This window comes from Oncorhynchus kisutch, linkage group LG7 (assembly GCF_002021735.2).
Source record: "Oncorhynchus kisutch isolate 150728-3 linkage group LG7, Okis_V2, whole genome shotgun sequence".
Lineage (NCBI taxonomy): Eukaryota > Metazoa > Chordata > Actinopteri > Salmoniformes > Salmonidae > Oncorhynchus > Oncorhynchus kisutch.
Window position 1 is genome coordinate 22,253,344 of NC_034180.2, and position 23,700 is coordinate 22,277,043.

The following is a 23,700-nucleotide window of genomic DNA, read 5'->3' on the forward strand; positions in this document are numbered from 1 at the left end:
CTGGTATTTTGACGTCCGGATGAAAAGCGTGCCCAAAGTAAACTGCCTTCTACTCAGGCCCAGAAGCTAGGATATGCATATAATTGGTAGATTTGGATAGAAAACTCTAAAGTTTCTAAAACTGTTAAAAATAATGTCTGAGTATAACAGAACTGAAATGGCAGGCGAAACCCCGAGGACAAACCATCCCCACCCCCCAAAAAAAAAAGATTTCAATGGCTGGCACATTTATAATAGGGCGAAATCATGCCCGATTGCAGTTCCTAGGGCTTCCACTAGATGTCAGTCTTTAGAGTTTTAGGCTGGTTTTTGAAAGGTTTTGCTAGGTGGCTCCCAAGCGCGTGAATGAGAGCACGTTCTTTGGTATTTTTCTCCGTTAAAGACAATAACGACGATTCTCCGTCTTAAATTTTATAGCTTATTTGCGTATTAGGGTACCTAAGGTTTGATTATAAATGTTGATTAACTTGTTTGGATAAGTTTATAGGTAATGTTTGGGATTCATTTTGGATGCATTTTGGAGGGAAACCGAGTGGATTATTGACTGAAGCGCGCCAGATATACTGAGTTTTTATGGATATAAAGAAGGACTTTATCGAACAAAAGGACCATTTGTAATGTAACTGGGACATTTTGGAGTGCCAACAGAAGAAAATCTTCAAAGGCATATCTCGCTATTTCTGACTTTCATGTCGCAACTCCCTAGTTGAAAATGATTTGTTATGCATTTGTGTGCCGAGCGCTGTCCTCAGATAATCGCATGGTTTGCTTTCGCTGTAAAGCCTTTTTGAAATCTGACACGGCGGCTGGATTAACAACAAGTTAACTTCTCTAGGGTAGGGGGCAGCATGAAAAGCGTGCCCAAATTAAACTGCCTGCTACTCAGCCAAAAAAGCTAGAATATGCTTATAATTAGTAGATTTGGATTAAAATAAACTGAAGTTTCTAAAACTGTTTGAATAAATGTCTGTGAGTATAACATAACTCATATGGCAGGCAAAAACCTGATAAATCCAACCAGGAAGTGGGAAATCTGAGGTTTGTAGTTTTTCAACTCTTGCCCTATCGAATACATAGTGTCTATGGGGTCATATTGCACTTCCTCAGGCTTCCACTAGATGTCAGTCTTTAGAAACTTGTTTGATGCTTCTACTGTGAAGTGGGGGCGAATGAGAGGGGAATGAGTCAGAGGTCTGTCAGAGAGCCACGAGCTTAGTCTCGCGCGTTCACGTGAGAGCTGTTCCATTGCATTTCTACAGACAAAGGAATTCTCCGGTTGGAACATTATTGAAGATTCATGTTAAAAACATCATAAAGATTGATTCTATACATCGTTTGACATGTTTCTAAGGACTGTAAAGTAACATTTTGACTTATCGTCTTCTCCTAGTGATCGCACGTCGTGAGTTTGGATTGTGTACTGAACGCGAACAAAAATGAGGTATTTGGACATAACTGATGGACATTATCAAACAAAACAAACATTTATTGTGGAACTGGGATTCCTGGGAGTGCATTCTGATGAAGATCAAAGGTAAGTGAATATTTATAATGCCATTTCTGTCTTCTGTTGACTCCAACATGGCGGATATCTGTTTGGTTTGATTTGTCGTCTGAGTGCCGTACTAAGGTTATTGCATGGTTTGCTTTTTCCGTAAAGTTTGTTTGAAATCTGACACAGCTGTTGCATTTTTTTTTATAAAAAAAAAAAATGTATCCATTATTTTACCAGGTAAATTGACTGAGAACACATTCTCATTTGCAGCAACGACCTGGGGAACAGTTACAGGGGAGAGGGGGATGAATGAGCCAATTGTAAACTGGGGATTATTAGGTGACCGTGATGGTTTGAGGGCCAGATTGGGAATTTAGCAAGGACACCGGGGTTAACACCTCTACTCTTACGATAAGTGCCATGGGATCTTTAATGACCTCAGAGAGTCAGGACACCCATTTAACGTCCCATCCGAAAGACGGCACCCTGCACAGGGCAGTGTCCCCAATCACTGCCCTGGGGCATTGGGATATTGTTATAGACCAGAGGAAAGAGTGCCTCCTACTGACCCTCCAACACCACTTCCAGCAGCATCTGGTCTCCCATCAAGGAAATGACCAGGACCAACCCTGCTTAGCTTCAGAAGCAAGCCAGCAGCATTAAGGAGAAGAGGATCTAAAATGCCATGCATAACAGTTGTATCTTTTAGCATTGTTAATTATGAGTATTTCTGTAAATTGATGTGGCTCTCTGCAAAATCACCAGATGTTTTGGAACATAACGTGCCAATGTAAACTCATATTGTTTGATATAAATATGAGCTTTATTGAACAAAACACACATGTATTGTGTAACATGAAGTCCTATGAGTGTCATCTGATAAAATTAATCACTAACCTTTGATGATCATCTATATTTCTGCTTTTTGTGACTCCTCTCTTTAGCTGGAAAATTGGCAGTGTTTTTCTGTGACTCGGCTCTGACCTAACATAATAGTTTGGTTTACTTTTGTCGTAAAGCCTTTCTGAAATCGGACACGGTGGCTGGATGTACAACAAGTGTAGCTTTAACATGGTGTAAAATGCATGTATGTTTGAGGAATTTTAACTATGGGATTTCTGTTTTTAATTTGGCGCCCTGCAGTTTCACTGGCTGTTGACGAGGTGGGACGTTACGTACCCTAGAGAGGTTAAGCTTTATTTTGATGAATTGCACTTGTGATTTCATTAGAGTTTAATATTTATAGTACTTTAATTTAGGCGCTAGCGTCCCACTGATCCGTAAGAAGTTAACAGAACATGCAACTCATCTGATGAAAGCAGCCAATAAAAAGTAATTTTCTAACATTTGTTAAAATGGAATTTGCAGGAAAACGCGCCATTCTAAACAGCGCACCTGGGAAAGCGCGCCCATTCTAAACAGCGCACCTGGGAAAGCGCGCCCATTCTAAACAGCGCACCTGGGAAAGCGCGCCCATTCTAAACAGCGCACCTGGGAAAGCGCGCCCATGCAAAACAGCGCACCTGGGAAAGCGCGCCCATGCAAAACAGCGCACCTGGGAAAGCGCGCCCATTCTAAACAGCGCACCTGGGAAAGCGCGCCAATTCTAAACAGCGCACCTGGGAAAGCGCGCCAATTCTAAACAGCGCACCTGGGAAAGCGCGCCAATTCTAAACAGCGCACCTGGGAAAGCGCCATTCTAAACAGCGCACCTGGGAAAGCGCCATTCTAAACAGCGCACCTGGGAAAGCGCCATTCTAAACAGCGCACCTGGGAAAGCGCCATTCTAAACAGCGCACCTGGGAAAGCGCCATTCTAAACAGCGCACCTGGGAAAGCGCCATTCTAAACAGCGCACCTGGGAAAGCGCCATTCTAAACAGCGCACCTGATAACGGTTCCATATGTGAAAGCGATGAGAGGGGGAATCTAAAGAGGTAAAAACTAGGATAGGTTGCTATTATGACTAGGATTCTGCCTTTGGCTTTTGGACAACTAAATAAAAGTTGATATGAATACCAATAGAACAGGAGAGAAAGGGCATTAGCGGTGGGTCCATAGGGAAAGAAATGGAAAGAAATGTAAAAATGGTATAATCACTCCTGTCTATAAAGAAATACACTTCAAAAAATACTTCACCAGAAAGCATGACTTAGCGAAAGAGCCAAAGAGAAATCGAGGAAGTTGCTGCGGATTGTTTCAAATCACAAGTTCGTAGGCCCATGCCTATTTGGGAAGCCCGCAATTTGGGCAGCGCGTGTGGCAATAGGCCTAGCTGACTATTGGGTTACGGATGTCAGTGAAAAAGCATTTAACATGTGTGAAGATAATGTTTGAGTATAATTTAAAATGTTGAGACAAGAAGAAGAGGGGGGGGGGGGGGGGTGAAGATATAGGGGAGTCTAGAACGTCTCCCACAAATTCTTGAGCATCCATTGTTTCCTGTGAATTGTTTGCCCATTATTATTTCTTTATCATCAACTCTCCATCACGTGTCACCAGCAGTAAATGTACCATTAATCCCGGTCATTTGGTTATTTTAATATCTGTTAAATCATGCATTACAGTCATTTACCATTCTCATTCTCGGAGTGGAAACGTTTGCAGAGTTCACAGCCTGCTACACTTGTAAGAAACAAGTTTTTCAATTTTTTCCATTGTCTTTTGTTTGGAGTGCTCCATGTGAGCAAGTATCTTGTTTCTCTGTCCTGATAACGTTGAGGGATCGAGCGCTTCAGGATGCATAGAGGTACCTGGTCTGCTGTGCAGAAATCTAGGAAAGCCTTTGTTATCCATTGAGAATAATAATAATAAATTTAAAAAACTGCAGTTCCTCGCAGCAAGCTATTTGAAAAATCTTTCCAACAATTCCGATAACCACCCATCCTCAGCGTGAAAGAGCAATGGAAGTTATAGGCCTACTGCTGCATTGGCCTATAGGCTATGAGTTCCATCCGCTCATTTCTTTAGCCGCTAATGGATCCTGCTGTATCAAGGTGTCCATATGGCAGAGGCTGGTTAGTTGACTTAACTTATGTATCATTTTTATTCAGATTTTTATGCTTAACCACGTCACAATGATTTTCATTAACAAAAATGTTATTGAATTGAAACTATTCAACTAAAATGCACATAAGAAAATCATAACTGGCCCGCAGAACGGTAGAAATGAATCAATTGTAGAACTTTAAACTCACACGCCGCCTATGAAGTCTTAAAATACTTGCCTCATAATATGACATTTAAAAAAAAATCCATTTTGAAACAATGAAGCGCTGACAGCCTGTTGCCTACACATGAATGGGAGGTGCACTTCAATTATTAGTTGAGAAAAAAAAAATGCTCTTTAAAAAAAAAATCATACACCAAAACTGTTTTTAACACTCGATTGCGTTTGAAATTGTTGCGCAACGGATTGGGCTTCTAAAAGCCCATGTTTACCTCCAGCAGCAACTGAGGAGCTTCAGGGGAAAAAAATCACACTTCATTTATTTTGGGCCGATTGCCGGCTAAAGGAAACCGGTGTGTTCCAACATACCTTTCTGTTTCTTCCGGATCTTCTCCACCAAGCCTCGTATCTGGACGTACTCCTCCCACTCTTTCCCTGGAGAAGGGGCAGCACAGCTGCATTCTAACGGGACATACATGGGGGAAACCTCACATCATAAGTAACATAAGGCAATCACATTGGGGAAACAGGCCCTGACACTGATCAAGCCTAAGAACATTCCATGGACACAGAATCTCCATTGAAAATGCTTCTTAGTCTTATGGGCCCCTTGTCAAAAGTAGTACACTATATATAGTATAGGTTGCAGGGTGCCATCCTGGCTACGTACTCTGTAAGAGCTCCGATATGAGGTTTATCATCTCTCTGGGGGAGACCACAGCCATGGCGCCTGTCCCCGACTTCTGAGTCTTCACTCGACTCTTCTTTCCCATGGTGCAGCTGGACAGAGAGCGGGATAGGGACTGGGTTGAGAGAGACAGACAGCACAAAGTCATTCACTCAACTAAAGCATATTCTTGGGAGAGAAGAAACATGACAAAAATCACTCATCTCTGTTAACCCAGAGGTAAAATCTTGTGTAATTTGGTCAGCTGCGCGATTCACTTCGGTGTTCATACATGTTAGAAACGGAAAGTAGTCACCCTCACAAAAGGAAAAGCTTAGCCAGAGTCCCCCCTTCCCCACCTGCCACCCCTTCCGGACCGTGTGGGCGCACTACAGGCAAAGCACTTTAGGCACCGCCTTCACCCAATCCTGACACGTCCAGATAACCAGTGACAAAAATAAAATGTCAAAAATAAAAAACTGGATTTTCGGATCTCGCAAATCCCATTTCTCTCTCGGTCAACAAGCAGAGTCTACCCACGGGAGATTACGAAATCACATTTCTAAATCAAATACATTTTTTAGTCCATGGTAGTACTCACTAGTCGCCACTAAACAGAAGGAAAAAAGATTTGAAACTAGGAGGGAAAGACTACCTAAACATGTCCAATATGAAATGTGCTTTCCCATAGGGCTGATAGGGTTCAAGTTATTTTAATGGCATTTAAATATACCTACATTCATTTTGATTAACTTTGTCATGTAGATCAGCTTTACCTAATAGCAGGAGTGTTTACTAATGGTTATAAACTGTGTGGTTCCTACCCTGAATGCTGACAGCCGTGCTAACGGATATGACAAAACATGTATTTTTATTGCTCTAATTACGTTGGTAACCAGTTTATAATAGCAATAAGGCACTGCTAAAGGCTGTGTCCAGTCAATCTGCGATACGTCATGCCTAAGAACAGCCCTTAGCCGTGATATATTGGCCACATACCACACCCAACCGTGCCTTATTGCTTAATTATAAGCAATTGTTCTGCTAACTTGTTTGTCTATTAAAACGGTCTACATCTCCTAATCTTTTATTTTGTTTTATTGAATAACCAAAACATACAATATACTTGCAGTGAAGCCGCTCAACAACTACATCACACCAGTCATCCAACAGACACCCACTCAGAGCGACACACAGAAGCATCCAGGGTCAATGCCCTGCTCAATGGCATGTTGACAGATCTTGCACCTGGCCAGAAAGCATGAACCCGAACCCTCCAAGATACCCCCCCACAGTTCCCAATTAGCTGTCCCTCAACCATTCGAGACCCCTCCCAAAGTTTCCAAGAACAAAAAATACAATTAATTCCATTCCCCACCCCCAAGAACCCCCCAATGCACCAACAAAATGAACTAAAGAGAAAAAAGAAACCAATGCAAAAAACAGAGGACATCAAGGACAACTAAAATCATAACAGCAATGCCAACTGTCTATGTTTGTGTGCATGTCTGGCACTATTACATGTATGTGTGTGTTCTTGTATGCGTTTATTTGAATGAGTGTGTGTATATTCATGTGTACGAACACCTGCACGGCATCAGCCTCAGGCAAACCGGCATTAAAAATAAAGTAAAAATACTGCCCCTTCGTGTCATTCAAACATACTTTTTATTTGTTTAATTGTTTACTTTTATCTTTGACCATCATTCTTTCTCCCACACAGCAACTCCACATCCCAACCCTCAGCCCGTCCCACCTATCTCTGCTGGCCACCCTCTTCGGATTTCTAGAAAAAGAAAAATAACAATAATATTTAACTAGGCAATTCAGTTAAGAGGTTAAGGAGAGAGAGTCCAGACAGGCTACTTCAGGAATCTTTCTAAATTAACATATAGGCCTATAGAGCGAATCAGCAAACTCACACCCCGGCAAAAGGACCCGTCAATGAAAGCCACCAGCGTGTGTCAGACACAAGCAAATATTTCTCCTTTCCTTAAAGTAAAAAAAATATTTGGCTTTCCGACAGCAGGCTATAATATAATGAATGGACAGTGAAATAATGAAGGGGAGAGACTGCTATGCTATAGTATGAAGATGAAATTGACAATTATTAAAATGGAAACACACACTCATGTCCATAGCCTATTTATCAGCGTTTGTCTATTTACATTTTAATAAAAGATTCCGTATCAAATTATGCCAGGCTGGATACGATTGGCGTAATATCCATTTGACACAACATTAGCATATTATGGGCCTCAGAGCCAGAACAACGTTGTTGACTGCTGTTGAAAAATTTATGAATAGTCAGACACAATCAACCTTTTAAAATATCTATTTATTTACTAGCATGCAAAGAAAATGTGCATCTAGCAGATTAGCTGCTTGAGCATCAAACAACATTTGGAAAGATTAGGAGATTAAAACGAAACCGCTATTAATTAAATACGAATACCAAACATGTTTTTTGCATGGATTCCGCAAGTGCTAGCTGGCTGTACTACAGACGCCTGTCGTTGTCGTGGGAAAGACTCATTGTTATCTTTTCGTAAAACAACTGTTTGCAGTAAAGAGCCAACCTGGATACTAAGGAGATCCTGAGGGCAATCGATGAGTACCAACAGCTTTACACTATATTACACAGTTTCATCTGCAGACACAGATTATTTACTTATCGTTAAAGTAGAGTCTAGTGCTCTGGCTGGAATCCATGCTGCACTAGAAAAGTTGTATGAGGAGGTAGCAGGGCTGAGGGGGTGTTTGGAGTTTAGCCAGAGTGAAAGTCTCACGCGCCAAGGCGAGAACAAGGCACTCACAGCCATGGTTAAAATCCATGATTCCAACATGGATTGTCTATTCAGGAAAAACAGGATGATACTAGACATACAAAGTCGTAGCATGCGTGAAAATCTATTTTTTTCAGGGATTTCTGAGGACGCGATCAGAGAATAAATATAATCCTCCTTGAAACTTCCTATCTGTGTACTCTGTGGCTTTCCACCGAGTACACAGACTTTGAGCTCAGAGCGACAAGACCAAGGGTCCCCAACCGATCATCGCAAAATTTGAACACTACCAACAAAAGAAGCTGATCAAAAGCAGGGGAAGGGAGCTTAAAGGGACCAAATTCGGTCTCCATGAACAATTTCCAAGAGAGATAAGCGAACGCCGTAAGAGACTGTATCCGGTACAGAGGCAACAGCGGGAGAAGGGTAAGCGTGCCTTTATCATTGTGGACAACTCTTTATAGATGGACAGCTATTCCAAGACAGCTCCATAACACCATGGCTGTGCTAAATTCTACCTGGACTTCAGGTTACGAAAAAAATAAAGTATGGGAATTGTAAAAATATCTGAACACTATGAAGTGGATATGAACACACGTACTCAATTACATGCTCGTTTACACAGACTTATGCATACATACTTACATATATACACACACACACACACACCTACCTGATCTCGCTCTCTTCTCTCACTCTCTCACCTCTCTCTGTCGAACTGTTTTATAATTTCTTGATAATGTTTCTTGTTCGTCTATCTTTATATGTCTACAAGTTTGTTTACAAGCAAGGGAAAACAACCATTGTAAGGAATACATTTGTACTATAGTGAAGCCATCTCTAGAGTAATGCAAGGTCTCTTTCATGATCATGTGAAACGTCAATTGCTTTGGAAATTTTGGGATGTGTTTTTCAATTATGTTAAAGGTAATTATGATGCAACTATGACAGTGATACGATATGGATTACAATTATCATCATGAATATTAAGGCTATACGCACTACATGTTACAGACACTCAACCATGTAAATTGACTGAGTTATTCATTTATTTATTTGGACAGTACATATTATAGTCTTACTCTTATACAGACATCGTACATACTCATTAAATCACATCCAATATCATGCACATCAACCTACTCAGATTTACTACACATATAATATCTTGCCTCAATTTTCTAACATCTGTGGCATTGGCTCACAGGCAAACAGGCAAGGGAATAAAACAAATATTGCTAAAACCTCTTTCTTAAATACTAAATATCAGACATTTGAAAGCTCTAATTTTGACCGTCACAATACCTCTGATGGCAGTAACTTTACAAGCAATAATTATGGTCAATTTAGACTGAGAATAGTATCTAGTTATGGTAAGGGGTGAAATAAGTATAGCCAGTTATAATTGTAACAGTTTAGCAGATTATAAAAAAGGATCAGTCTTTACGTGGTTAATTAAAACCTCTTAGGGATAGGTGGGACGCAAATGTCTCAACTGGCCAATTACCAGGGAAAATGCAGAGCGCCAGATTCAAATAAAATGCTATAAAATTCAAATTTTTATTAAATCACACATGTAAGATACTCAATTAAAGCTACACTCGTTGTGAATCCAGATGTCAGATTTTAAAAATGCTTTTCGGCGAAAGCATAAGAAGCTATTATCTGATAGCCTGCACCATCTGCACCAGCAGTGAACAAAGGAGCTAGCATATTTCAACCCTGCAGGCGCTACACAAAACGCTGAAATAAAATATAAAATATGCATTACCTTTGACGAGCTTCTTTTGTTGGCACTCCAATATGTCCCAAAAACATTTCAATTGGTCCTTTTGTTCGATTAATTCCATCAATATATATCCAAAATGTCCATTTATAAAGCAAGTTTGATCCAGAAAAAAAACGCTTACAAAAAACGCAACGTCACTACAAAATATTTCAAAAGTTGCCTATAAACTTTTCCAAAATATTAATATTTCAAACTACTTTTGTAATACAACTTTAGGTATTTTAAAACGTTAAATCGATCAAATTGTAGACTGTGCAATCTATATTCAATACAGGAAAGAAAACAAACCAGCGCTGCTTTTCACATCTTGCACAACTCACAAAAGTGTCCTCAGTTCCTAGTTGGCCTACTTCTTCATTGCACAAAGGAATAACCTCAAACAAAATCCAAAAGACTTGTGACATCCAGTGGAAGTGGTATGAACTGAAAACAATTTCCCATGAAATATCGCTTGGCAAACAAAATTCGGGGAAAAAAAAATATCAAATAAATTCTGAACAGTTAGTCCTCGGGGTTTTACCTGCTACATAAGTTCTGTTATACTCAGAGACATGATTCAAACAGTTTTAGAAACTTCAGTGTTTTCTATCCAAAACTATGAATAATATGCATATCTTATATTCTTGGCGTGAGTAGCAGGAAGTTGAAATTGGGAATATTTGGAGACTTAAAAACCCAGACCGAGTGAGAAGTACATGGAGACTTAATCAAGCTAGTTGACTACTTTCTCTTTCCCTCTTGCATCAGGTTAAAACAGTTTTAATAGGGGACAGAATGCGATCGGATCATCATCTAATTGGCCTTCACATTACTCTTATAGAATTTCCATGTGGACGGGGATATTAGAAATTTAATCCACGTTTACTGGAGGACAACTTATTTTTAACTAAAAAATTATTATTTATAACTGAATATTTCCAGTATAATATAGGTTCAGCAAATCCCCTTATTGTTTGGGGTACGTTTAAATGTACCTTCATAGGTCATTCAATATTCATCAATAATAAAAAGCAGTTTCTGGCTAAAGAGACGAGGCTAAGGGAATTACATGAACTAATAGTGCAGGTATTTGGCAATAAAAATTATACTACAGAGATACAAAATAAGTTAGAGGAAAAACAAAAAGATCTTGAACTTATTCAAGAACGATCTAATGTAATCTATTACAAAAAATAAAGCAAAATGGAGAAAAATGCACATTCTTTAATCTCCATTACAGGAACGCTAACAAAAAGATTTTGTAGAAACTCAGAGTTATGGAGTTATGATTCTCTGAATTATATTTTTAAAATGGGAAGCTAAATGTTTTAGGCAGATGTTCTCTTTTCCGTCTCATCCTCTCCCACTGAATGACGATTACGTTAAGGAATGTTGACCAAGTAATATTAAAAAAATTGAAAATTAACAAATGTACAGAAAGATCAGTGCGAATGCCAAATTACAGAGGAAGTACTTTGAGGCTATTAAATGCTTTCAGTCTGGAAAAATCCCAGGGCTTGATGTCATAACAGTAGAGGTATATCAAGCCTATTTTTGATATACTAAAAGTTCCATTGTTAGACTACTATTTCTAGTAGTTAAAACAATCTGTCAGGTACTCGGCAAAAACGTCTGATTTCTCCATTATTAAATCAAGACCCAGATGGCAAATATAAATATCCAGTCTATCTAAAAAATAAAAAAAACTGGAGGCCCCTTACACTTCAATGCAGAAATACTAGAGAAATGCATAGCACTCAGATATATATTTTTTTTCCCAGGTATTGGTCATCCCGATCAGACAGTTTTTTTTAACATGGACAATACATTGGAGATAATATACGACAACTACTAGACATAATAGAAAATTATGAAACATCTAAGAAGCTAGGCCTGGTATTTCTAGCAGATTTTATAAAGACTGGATTTTATTTATAAATGCGTGGATTTTTTTCAATTTGGGTGTTTCTCTTATAAAATGGGTAAAAAATAATGTATAGTGACCCCAGGCGTAAAATAGTAAATAACGGCTACTTCTCAGAGTTTTGAATTGTCAAGATGAGTTTAACAAGGGTGTCCGCTGTCAACATATCTATTCGTTACGGTCATCGAAATGCTAGATATTAAAATCAGATCCAATAACAACAGAGGTTTAGAAATCCAAGGCTTAAAAACAAAAAGGTGTCCATGTATGCCGATGACTCCAGTTTTATATTAAATCCGCAAGCTAGATCCCTGCAATGTCTCATTGAAGATAACTTTTCTGTACTCTGGACTAAAACCTAATTATGATAAGTGTACAATATTACATATTGGATCTTTAAAAAGTACAACTTGTACATTACCCTGCAGTTTACCCATAAAATGGGCTCATGGTAAAGTAGACATACTTGGTATTCATGTCACAAAATATTTAAATAAGCTCTCCACAATGAATTTCAGTAGAGAACTTGTAAAAATAGACAAGAACTTGTAAAAATAGAAAAGATCCTGCAACCATGGAGAGGTAAATACCTGTCTATTTATGGAAAAATTGCCCTGATTTCACTCCTTAATCATATCTCAGTTTACTCACTTATGGCGCTGCCTACTCCTGATGATTTTGTTTTTCAAATCATATGAGCAAAAAAATATTTTGCTTTATCTGGGACACTAAACCAGACAAAATAAAGCGTGCCTATCAATATAATGAAGATGAATTGGGTAGGTTGAGATTATTAAATATAAAATCACTAAACCTCTCTAAAAGCTTCACTTGTTCAAAAGTTTTGCTTTAACCCTAAATGGTTCTCAAGTAGACTACTAAGAAAAGCTCATCCATTGTTTAAAATTGGCCTTTTTGCCTTTGCAGATTGAGACATAGCAATTTCAATTAATTGAAAATGATCCTTTTTCAAACAAGCAATGCGGAGTTGGCTACAATTTCATCCCCTGATAAGATAGAACAAATATTATGGCTGAACTCAAATGTGCTGGTTGATAAAATACCTGTATTTATGGGAAAGATTTCTGAAAAGGGCTTTGTAAATTGGAATGGTAGAGTAGAGTTATGTCCTTCACGGAGTTATCAGAAATGTACAGAAAGGTCTGCTCAATCCAAGAGTACAACCAATTGATTACAGTGTTACCCCAAAAATGGAGGAGGCAGGTGGCAGCGGGAGGAGGTAGGGAACTGGTTTGTCTGCCCAATATAAAGGATCAAAACTAGTGCAGAAATAAAAATAGCATAAATAGGAAAGTATACCAGTTTCATTTGAGGACCAGGATGTTGACAACTGTGCCATACAGATTGCAAACTAGTTGAAGAGATTTTGGATGTACCGATTCCATTGTACAGGGTGTATGGGTTGATATATAAAACAATGCAAGATTCAAGACTTTGAAGATGTGCTTTTCAGCTAAAATTATTGTATCGAATTCTTGCCAACAACAAAATGTTGATAATTTGGTTCATAAAATCATCGAAGCTCTGCAGATTTTGTTGTGAGGATACAGAATCAATAGACCATTTATTTTGGTATTGCTCTCAGGTATCCTATTTCTGGTCTCAGGTTCAGGAATGGCTGAAAATGCATAGCATTGATCTAAAATTGACCCTAGAAATAGTACTGTTAGGAGATCTGGAGAGACCGGGGCGGCAGGTAGAGTAGTGGTTAGAGCATTGGACTAGTAACTGGAAGGTTGCTAGATCGAGCAGACAAGTTAAAAAATCTGTCGTTCTGCCTTTGTTCGAGGCAGTTAACCCACTGTTCCCCGGTAGGCTGTCATTGTAAATAAGAATTTGTTCTTAAAAGCATAGGGGGCAGCATTTCCACTTTTGGATAAATAGCATGCACAATTTCAACTTCCTGCTACTCATGCCAGGAATATATTATAGCCATATGATTAGTAGGTGTGGATAGAAAACTCTGAAGTTTCTAAAACTGGTTCAATCATGTCTGTGACTATAAACATAACTTATGTAGCAGGCAAAACCGAGGAAAAACAGTTATTATTTTTTCCTCTGACAATTCCCCCAGTTGTCTTTGCCAAGGGAAATTTGATAGCGACCATTTTACAGTTCCTACGACTTCCACAGGATGTCACCAGTCTTTGGAATTTGGGTTGAAGTTAATCATTGGTGAAACGAAGGCACATCCTGGAACAACGTTACACTGTTGATAGTTACGCAAGAGGGAAAGTGGTGCATGTTTTGTTTACTTTATCGAATACAGATTGCCCCGTCTACAATTTATTCGATTATTAACGTTTAAAAATATCTAAAGTTGTATTGCAAAGTTTATAGGGAACTTTTGAAATGTTTTGTAGTGACGTTGTGTTTTGGAAAGCAGTTTTCTTCCGGATGAAACCTGCTTTATAAATGGACATTTTGGGTATACATGGACGGAATTAAGCGGAAAAAGGACCAATAGTGATGTTTATGGGACATATTGGAGTGCCAACAAAGAAGCTCGTCAAAGGTAATGCATGTTTTATATTTTATTTCAGCGTTTTGTGTAGCGCCGGCTACGCTAATTATTTAGTTTACAACTCGTTCAGGTGGTTCAGAGGGGTGCATGCTATCAGATAATAGCTTCTCATGCTTTCGCCGAAAAGCATTTTTTAAATCTGACACGTTGGCTGGATTCACAACGAGTGTAGCTTTAATTGAGTACCCTGCATGTGTGATTTAATGAAAGTTTGAGTTTTATTTGAATTTGGCGCTATGCATTTCCCGAGGCTATTGGCCACTTGAGACGCTAGCGTCTCCCCTATCCATAAGAGGTTTAATAAGGATCAACCGGTGACTTAATCTTGTAAAAGGTCTATTTTCAGTAAAGGCCCTTTCTCACCAAGTCCGTTATTTTAGTCAGAATAAATAAGAAGAAAATTTATACAAGTGTGTCTCGTTTATGACGCAGTTCACACCAATTACGAAATATCCGTAAATTATTTATTCAGAACAGGTTCGATTTTTGCATGCGAAAATAAGCTGTTTACCAATAGAAATTGTTATCTGGCACACAGCCACTGACAGGACTGTGGGTTCGTTGTGCGAGTTAATTAACACATCTCGCTGTGCCTGTTCTGCACTCCAATATGTCCCATAAACATCACAAATGGTCCTTTTGTTCGATTAATTCAGTCAATCTATATGCAAAATGTCAATTTATTTGGCGCGTTTGATCCAGAAAAAAACCGGTACCAACTTGAGCAACGTGACTACAAAATATCTCAAATGTTACCTGTAAACTTTGCCAAAGCATTTCAAACTACATTTGTAATTCAACTTTAGGTATTTTTCTACGTAAATAATCTATAAAATTGAAGACGGGATGATCGGTGTTCAATACAGGAGGAAAACAAACTGTAGCTAGCTTTCTGGTCACGCGCCTCTTAACAGTACACTTGAAGTGACCCTCGTTCTGAACAGGGCTACTTCATTACACAAAGGAAAACCTTCAACCAATTTCTAAAGACTGGATCCAGTGGAAGCGGTAGGAACTGCAAGAAGGTCCCTTAGAAATGTTGATTCCCAATGAAAATCCATTGAAAAGAGAGTGACCTCAACAAACAAACAAATCTGAATGGTTTGTCCTCTGGGTTTCACCTGCTAAATATGTTTTTATTCTCACAGGCATGATTCAAACAGTTTTAGAAACTTCTGGGGGGGGGGGGCTCGTTCAAGAGCTATAAAAGAGGGGGAAGAGACAAGCTAGTGGAGATGCGTGATTTGTACAAATGAACAGTGAAGACAGATGTGTAAGTTGGAAATTAATATATTCATTAACGCATCATTCATATAACTTATATATTATAGGCCTGCTAATGTGAATCTGTGACCACATGTGCTATAGGGGGAAAAAAACACCAAAATTATCCGCCAGATAAGGCTGCGTGCATGTGTTTCTACTGTCTAATGGTTGTCAAGTTCATCTTCCTGCCCATCACAGCTGTCTCTATACATCCCCTTAAAACTTTCCTTATCAATCTTTAGGACAGGCTACATTGATTTAGCATTATCCTATAATGTAGACTTTTTGATAGCCTTACCTTAAGTCCCTTCTGTAGGATAGGCAAGGTTTTTCATATGTTTTGGGGGAAAAGACAAATGTGATTTGCTTATCTGTCTGAGTGAGATGTGCTGCAGGCGGCTTTGATCGATGGGTCCTTTTAGGTGGGTGTGTGAATGAGTTCACTAATTCTCTATGTCCATTCAGAAAGTTTCCTAAAATAAGCCTGTCTGGGCTGCATCTCTTTAGTCAGATAGAAATGAAACTAGCAGGGTCAGCATACAGTATGTGCGAGGAAAGACGACAGGTGCCAGTTTCACATTTCCTCTCTTATTAAAACGGGGCACAACTGAATGAAACGTGGCCAAGCTCCTTTTATGAATGCACCTATAGGATGCTTATCCTAATATTTTCAGTAGCATTATATTTTCCCAGTAGTATAGGATCTCTCTCATTACTGCGTCCTCTCCAGCCACTTTGAACAACATATTACCACAGAGAATGACCGCAGCAGTGTTGGTGACGTTATGCCAATTGTTTGGAAAGAGGAGGGAAAAGGCATCGTAATTGGTGTGAATGGTTAAGTGTGTCAAAATCTGAATCTGTACTTTTTTCCGGAATTCCTCTCCAATCTGACATTACTTAATTTGTATACTACACTAATATTTGAGATAATAATAAAATGCTACCATGATAACGAAGTGTATTGGTAGTGAAGTTGCAGAGAAAAGCCACGTGTTTCTTTTGATTCTGGTATGTGCCAATCCCCCAACCCAACGGTTATGTGGTTGACAAAGTACATTGGCCTGGCCAATTACCGTAACCTAAAATTCCAAGACCGTCAGAGCCCTACTTTCCCATTGCAAAACGTTTTGCTACAGTGTACACTTATGAATAAAACTCAGGAAACAGTAAAAATCCGAGCCTTAAATGTTTCACTTTTATTTAACCAGGTAGGCAAGTTGAGAACAAGTTCTCATTTACAATTGTGACCTGGCCAAGATAAAGCAAAGCAGTTCGACACATACAACAACACAGAGTTACACAACAACAGAGTTACACATGGCGTAAAACAAGCATACAGTCATTAATACAGTAGAAAAATAAGTCTATATACAATGTGAGCAAATGAGGTGAGATAAGGAGGTAAAGGCAAAAAAAGCCATGGTGGCGAAGTAAATACAATATAGCAAGTAAAACACTGGAATGGTTGATTTGCAGTGGAAGAATGTGCAAAGTAGAAGGAGAAATAATGGGGTGCAAAGTTAAATAAATAAATACAGTAGGGGGAGAGGTAGTTGTTTGGGCTAAATTATAGATGGGCTATGTACAGGTGCAGTAATTTGTGAGTTGCTCTGACAGCTGGTGCTTAAAGCTAGTGAGCGAGATAAGTGTTTCCAGTTTCAGAGATTTTTGTAGTTCGTTCCAGTCATTGGCAGCAGAGAACTGGAAGGAGAGGCGGCCAAAGAAATAATTGGTTTTGGGGGTGACCAGAGAGATATACCTGCTGGAGCACGTGCTACGGGTGGGTGCTGCTATGGCGACCAGCGAGCTGAAATAAGGGGGACTTTACCTAGCAGGGTCTTGTAGATTACCTGGAGCCAGTGGGTTTGGCGACGAGTATGAAGTGAGAGCCAGCCAACGAGAGCGTACTGGTCGCAGTGGTAGGTAGTATATGGGGCTTTGGCGACAAATCGGATGGCACTGTGATAGACTGCTTCCAATTTATTGAGTAGGGTATTGGAGGCTATTTTGTAAATAACGTCGCCAAAGTTGATGATCGGTTTTACGAGGGTATGTTTGGCAGCATGAGTGAAGGATGCTTTGTTGCGAAATAGGAAGCCAATTCTAGATTGGAGATGTTTGATGGGAGTCTGGAAGGAGAGTTTACAGTCTAACCAGACACCTAGGAATGTTTGTAGTTGTCCACATATTCTAAGTCAGAACCGTCCAGAGTAGTGATGCTGGACGTGCGGGCAGGTGCAGGCAGCGATCGGTTGAGGAGCATGCATTTGGTTTTAATTGCATTTAAGAGCAGTTGGAGGCCACGGAAGGAGAGTTGTATGGCATTGAAGCTCGTCTGGAGGGGTGTTAACACAGTGTCCAAAGACAGGCCAGAAGTATACAGAATGGTGTCGTCTGCGTAGAGGTGGTGAAGAGACTCACCAGCAGAAAGAGCGACATCATTGATGTATACAGAGAAGAGAGTCAGCCCAAGAATTGAACCCTGTGGCACCCCTATAGAGACTGCCAGAGGCCCGGACAACAGGCCTTCTGATTTGACACACTGAACTCTGTCTGAGAAGTTGTTGGTGAACCAGGCGAGGCAATCATTTCAGAAACCAAGGCTATAGAGTCTGCCGATGAGGATGTGGTGATTGACAGAGTCGAAAGCCTTGGCCAGGTCAATGAATACGGCTGCACAGTATTGTTTCTTATCGATGGCGGTTAAGATATCATTTAGTACCTTGAGCGTGGCTGAGGTGCAGCCATGACCAGCTCTGAAACCAGATTGCATAGCGGAGAAGGTGAGGTGGGATTCAAAATGGTTGGTAATCTGTGTGTTGACTTGGCTTTCGTAGACCTTAGAAAGGCAGGGTAGGATAGATATAGGTCTGTAGCAGTTTGGGTCAAGAGTGTCCCCCCCTTTGAAGAATCTCTTTGGGAATCCCAGACATGAGAGGTTGAACAGGCTAGCAATAGAGGTTTCAACAATTTCGGCAGATCATTTTAGAAAGAGAGGGTCCAGATTGTCTCGCCCGGCTGATTTGTACGGGTCCAGATTTTGCAGCTCTTTCAGAACATCAGCGGACTGGATTTGGGAGAAGGGGAAATGGAGAAGGCTTGGGCGAGTTGCTGTGGAGGGTGCAGTGCTATTGACCGGGGTAGGGGTAGCCAGGTGGAAAGTATGGCCAGCCGTAGAAAAAAGCTTATTGAAATTCTCAATTTTAGTGGGTTTATCGGTGGTGACAGAGTTTCCTATCCTCAGTGCAATGGGCAGCTGGGAGGAGGTGTTCTTATTCTCCATGGACTTCAGTGTCCCAGAACTTTTTTGAGTTTGTGTTGCAGGAAGCAAATTTCTGCTTGAAAAGGCTAGCCTTGGCTTTTCTAACTGCCTGTGTATATTGGTTTCTAGCTTCCCTGAAAAGTTGCATATCTCGGGGGCTGTTCGATGCTAATGCAGAACGCCATAGGATGTTTTTGAGTTGGTTAAGGGCAGTCAGGTCTGGAGAGAACCAAGGGCTATATCTGTTCCTGGTTCTAAATTTCTTGAATGGGGCATGCTTATTTAAGATGGTGAGGAAGGCATTTTTTTTAAATAACCAGGCATCCTCTAATGACAGGATGAGGTCAATATCCTTCCAGGATACCCGGGCCAGGTCGATTAGAAAGGCCTGCTCGCTGAAGTGTTTCAGGGAGCGCTTGACAGTGATGAGTGGAGGTCGTTTGACCGCTGACCCATTACGGATGCAGGCAATGAGGCAGTGATCGCTGAGATCTTGGTTGAAAACAGCAGAGGTGTATTTGGAGAGCAAGTTGGTTAGGATGATAGCTATGAGGGTGCCCGTGTTTACGGCTTTGGGGTGATACCTGGTAGGTTCATTGATAATTTGTGTGAGATTGAGGGCATCAAGCTTAGATTGTAGGATGGCTGGGGTGTTAAGCATGTTCCAGTTTAGGTCACCTAGCAGCACAAGCTCTGAAGATAGATGGGGGGGCAATCAGTTCACATATGGTGTGCAGAGCATAGCTGGGGGCAGAGGGTGGTCTATAGCAGGCGGCAACAGTGAGAGACTTGTTTTTAGAGAGGTGGATTTTTAAAAGGAGAAGTTCAAATTGTTTGGGTACAGACTGGATAGTAGGACAGAACTCTGCAGGCTACACAGCCCCCTTTGGCCATTCAATCTAGTCTGAAAATGTTGTAGTTAGGGGTGGAGATTTCAGAGTTTTTGGTGATCTTCCTAAGCCAGGATTCAGACATGGCTAGGACATCCGGGTTGACAGGGTGTGCTAAAGCAGTGAATAAAACAAACTTAGGGAGGAGGCTTCTAATGTTAACATGCATGAAACCAAGGCTATTACGGTTACAGAAGTCATCAAAAGAGAGCTCCTGGGGAATAGGAGTGGAGCTAGGCACTGCAGGGCCTGGATTCACCTCTACATCACCAGAGGAACAGAGGAGGAGTAGGATAAGGGTACGGCTAAAAGCTATGAGAATTGGTCGTCTAGGATGTCCGGAACAGAGAGTAAAAGGAGGTTTCTGTGGGTGATAAAATAGCTTCAAGGTATAATGTACAGACAAAGGTATGGTAGGATGTGAATACAGTGGAGGTAAACCTAGGCATTGAGTGATGATGAGAGACATTGTCTCTAGAAACATAATTGAAACCAGGTGATGTCATCGCATGTGTGGGTGGTGGAACTGGAAGGTTGGATAAGGTATAATGAGCAGGGCTAGAGGCTCTACAGTGAAATAAGCCAATAAACACTAACCAGAACAGCAATGGACAAGGCATACTGACATTAAGGAGAGGCATGCTTAGCCGAGTGATCATAAGGGTGATTAGTGAGGTTGGTTGGGGTCACGGCGATTCATGAGCACAAACAAAAGTTAAGTTTACATGTAATGACCACTGAAGGCCGTGAGAGACTGCAGAATCTAAACAGGGCCAATCAATACCTTTAACAGAGGGAGTTGATGTTTAAGCTCCAAGGCATGGTGGGCACATTTCACATGGAAATCAAATGCGTGTAAAAATCGACAGGATATTAGTGTTAATATTGCCCCAATATCAATCCCACATTTCCTCCCTCTAAATTGGGTACCGGTAGTTCTTGGCTGATAGCCTAGTCCACACTTCCATGAGGACAAGGTTATGCAATGCTTCCACCTGCCTGTTATAAGAATAATCTAGATTCTATAGGCCTAACCAATATCTGAGTGGTAGCATCCTAGAATGCTCTACTCACTTTTCAGTCTAGTAGTGAGAGAGACTGGTACAGTATCTTATGTAAAATAAAACAGGCAAAGGCATTGCCATGGTAACCTGTGGCTCTGCCAGATGAACACAACAACCTAAAGCAGTCGGCAGAAACAAACATGGTGTCATACAGGGAGAGGAACTACAGTACAATGCCTGAGGTTTAATGTGATGTCCTTCTCTACTGACAGCAGTAAAACTTTTCATTACATCAACAGTGCACTACTTTTGCCCAGAGCCCAGGGTTCTGGTCAAAAGTAGTGCACTGTAAAGAACAAAGGGTGGCATTTGGGATGCAGAAGAAACAACCAGGAGAATTAACCTTAATCTGCTGTCAAATTAAACATCAGCAAGGTAGCTTTTTTTCTGTAACAATACAGTGTTTGGCTGCTATGTGTTTCACACCGGCATAATGATGGCTTTAAACAGCTCGCCAGGGCAATGTAGTGTCAACATGCAGTTAGTATTATATATCTGGACCTTAGACTATTTGCACCAGCCATTTTAGGAGTCATGTTTATCCACTCTGCAGCTGCCTCGCTCCCTCATGTCCAGCTTTTCTTTTCTTCTCTCTCCCCCTCACTCTTTCTTTGTCACCTGCTATTCTTGCAGCTACTGGCAAAAGCCAAAGAAATCATTGACTCAACCACCGGTTCATGAGTCCAAAGCCATGTTTGGCAGTCAGGTCGAAACTCTGACCATTTTCCAACACATCCACTCTGAAGGGAAATAAGTGGGCACTGAGTGTGCCTGCCTTTCACAGACAGCAGCACCACTGTATAGCCTACATGTGCAAGTTGAAGTAGGGTTGATGCTGCCACACCCTTTAGGCTAATTCCAGCTAAAATTGGGGAGGGAGGAAAAATAAGAGTGAGAGTGTGGGACAGCTACTTGATGAGGCCTTCAGCTACAGGAAGAGAGCAGTGCTGAGTGCTGCCTGTCACTTTATGGCTGCGTCCCTTCTGGCACCCTATAGTGGGCATGGTGCAATTTGAGACGGACACTATGGCCTAGCCAAGCAGCAGGGTGCAGGGCCAGCCATACAGGGAGGACAACTTCTCACATGGTGTGTGTGACCTCCAGCGGACCTGCCATCTTCCTGTTCCTAAAGCTAAGTTCACGCACACACCATGTGAGAAAACATAGACTCATCCTGAACCAGAATCTGTGCTTAAAAGGAGACGTTGAATATGAACATTCTCCTTTAAAGCACAGGAAGCAGACACTCAACATGCCATTTCTCAGCTTAATAATGTCAAAATACATTAGGCACTTACCAAAGAAAGGAGTTTCGCTGAGCAACTATGGTCATTTGAGCTGTTATGGCTTGGTGTGTACTTACAAGAAAGGTCTAAATAAAAAGTCACATGCAACTGAAAAAGAAAGCATTGTCTGGAATGAATTTAAGTACTGTTTTTGACCAAGTGCGCATGTGTCAAATCGATTCTGCACCGATTCTGCACCGATTCTGCACCTCCTGTAATATTAGTAATGGAATTAAAACACAGTAACTAAAGAAACCCAGTCACTGTAAAAACATACCCTACATTGTCTACTTACATGGAATATTATTGCGTTCAGTGTAGCGCCAGTGAAACAGATTGATATGACAACCATACACTGTTGTAGGTTATAAAATCAATGACCTTTCCTGCTGCTGGATCAGCCAACCAGTAAATGGGTGATTTTATTGGGAGGTGCAGAAGAGTTGTATTTGACACATGCATACTTGGTCAAAAACAATACTTAGATTCATTCCAGACAAGGCATTTTTACAGTTGCATGTCACTTTTTTGGAAGTACATACAGGCCATAACAGCACCAATGACGACAGTTGCTCAGCAAAATTCCATTCTTTGGTATGTAATGAACGTATTTTGACATTAAGCTTGAAAAGCTGGTCAATGGCAAGTTGAATGGCTGCTTCTTGGGTTTAAAGGAGAGTCACCATATTAAATTATCCTGTAAACCCAGATTCTAGTTCAGACTCATCTCTACTAGACTGGTCCTGATTGTCAGTTGTGGTCAGATTTTAGAACACCGAAACATGTTCACACACATAATTTGACAGAATCTGAGACCTTGACCTAGATTTAACATGTTGAATCTTTCAAATCTAAGTTTAAGTCAAAGGGACAACAGTGGCTGGAAGAATAAAAACAGGGAATCCTTCCAAAAGCATTCAGGGGCTTATGAACTGAGAAACTGGGATTAGAAATAAATAAATACATGTGAAAAATATGAAAATGTCTGAAGGAATCACTTCTGTGATACAGCTAAAATGTGACTGTTGCTGTCTGGGATTTCAGACAGCTCAGATCCCAGTCAAACAGTAATAGGCTAAACACCAACCATCTTCTTCCACTCCGATGGATAAAGGCTTTGACCCCCTTTCAGTGGTTTTTGGCCACTAGCATGCCATTGGCATAGTTCACCTGCCCTGGCCCCTGACACTGTTTGAAAGGCTGCCAAGAATCCTCCACCAACACAATCGAGTATGCACCCATAGACAAACCAGAGGCGTATTCATTACGCAGATTCAGTTGCAAAACATTTCTTAAACGGAAGCAAACAGAACATACCTGACTTTGTCCAATCGAAACTCTCATTTAGTTGCAAAACATTCCGTTTTGCATCTGTTTGGACAACCGATTACACCCCAGACCAAATGAAGCATCAAGGAGCCAAAGTTCCAAACCCTTACCCTACCACAGAAATGGAGTCTTAAAGTCTTAAAGTGACAGTTCACTCCAAAATCAATGTTTATTGAATGTTTTCGGGCCCTCCCCTACGAGATGAATGCAAAAGATAGGCACGGCTACCAAATAAGAACAAGAATGTA

General features: G+C 40.6%; 1 protein-coding gene across 2 annotated transcripts in view; it reads right to left on the minus strand.

Moving 5' to 3' along the window:
* Positions 1 to 23,700, minus strand: part of setd3 (SET domain containing 3, actin histidine methyltransferase) — a 61,199-nt gene that overhangs the window by 36,335 nt on the left and 1,164 nt on the right. Inside the window, exons 1-3 of one of the 2 annotated variants that reach the window (XM_020487707.2) lie at positions 23,441 to 23,564; positions 5,333 to 5,465; positions 5,032 to 5,124 (exon numbers count right to left, since the gene is read on the minus strand). In XM_020487707.2, the coding sequence (XP_020343296.1) occupies positions 5,032 to 5,124; positions 5,333 to 5,465; positions 23,441 to 23,467 (253 nt within the window). In that variant the 5' untranslated portion in view covers positions 23,468 to 23,564. Of the gene's footprint in view, positions 1 to 5,031; positions 5,125 to 5,332; positions 5,466 to 23,440; positions 23,565 to 23,700 lie in introns of those variants that run through there. The other variant, XM_020487708.2, reaches the window with a different exon arrangement.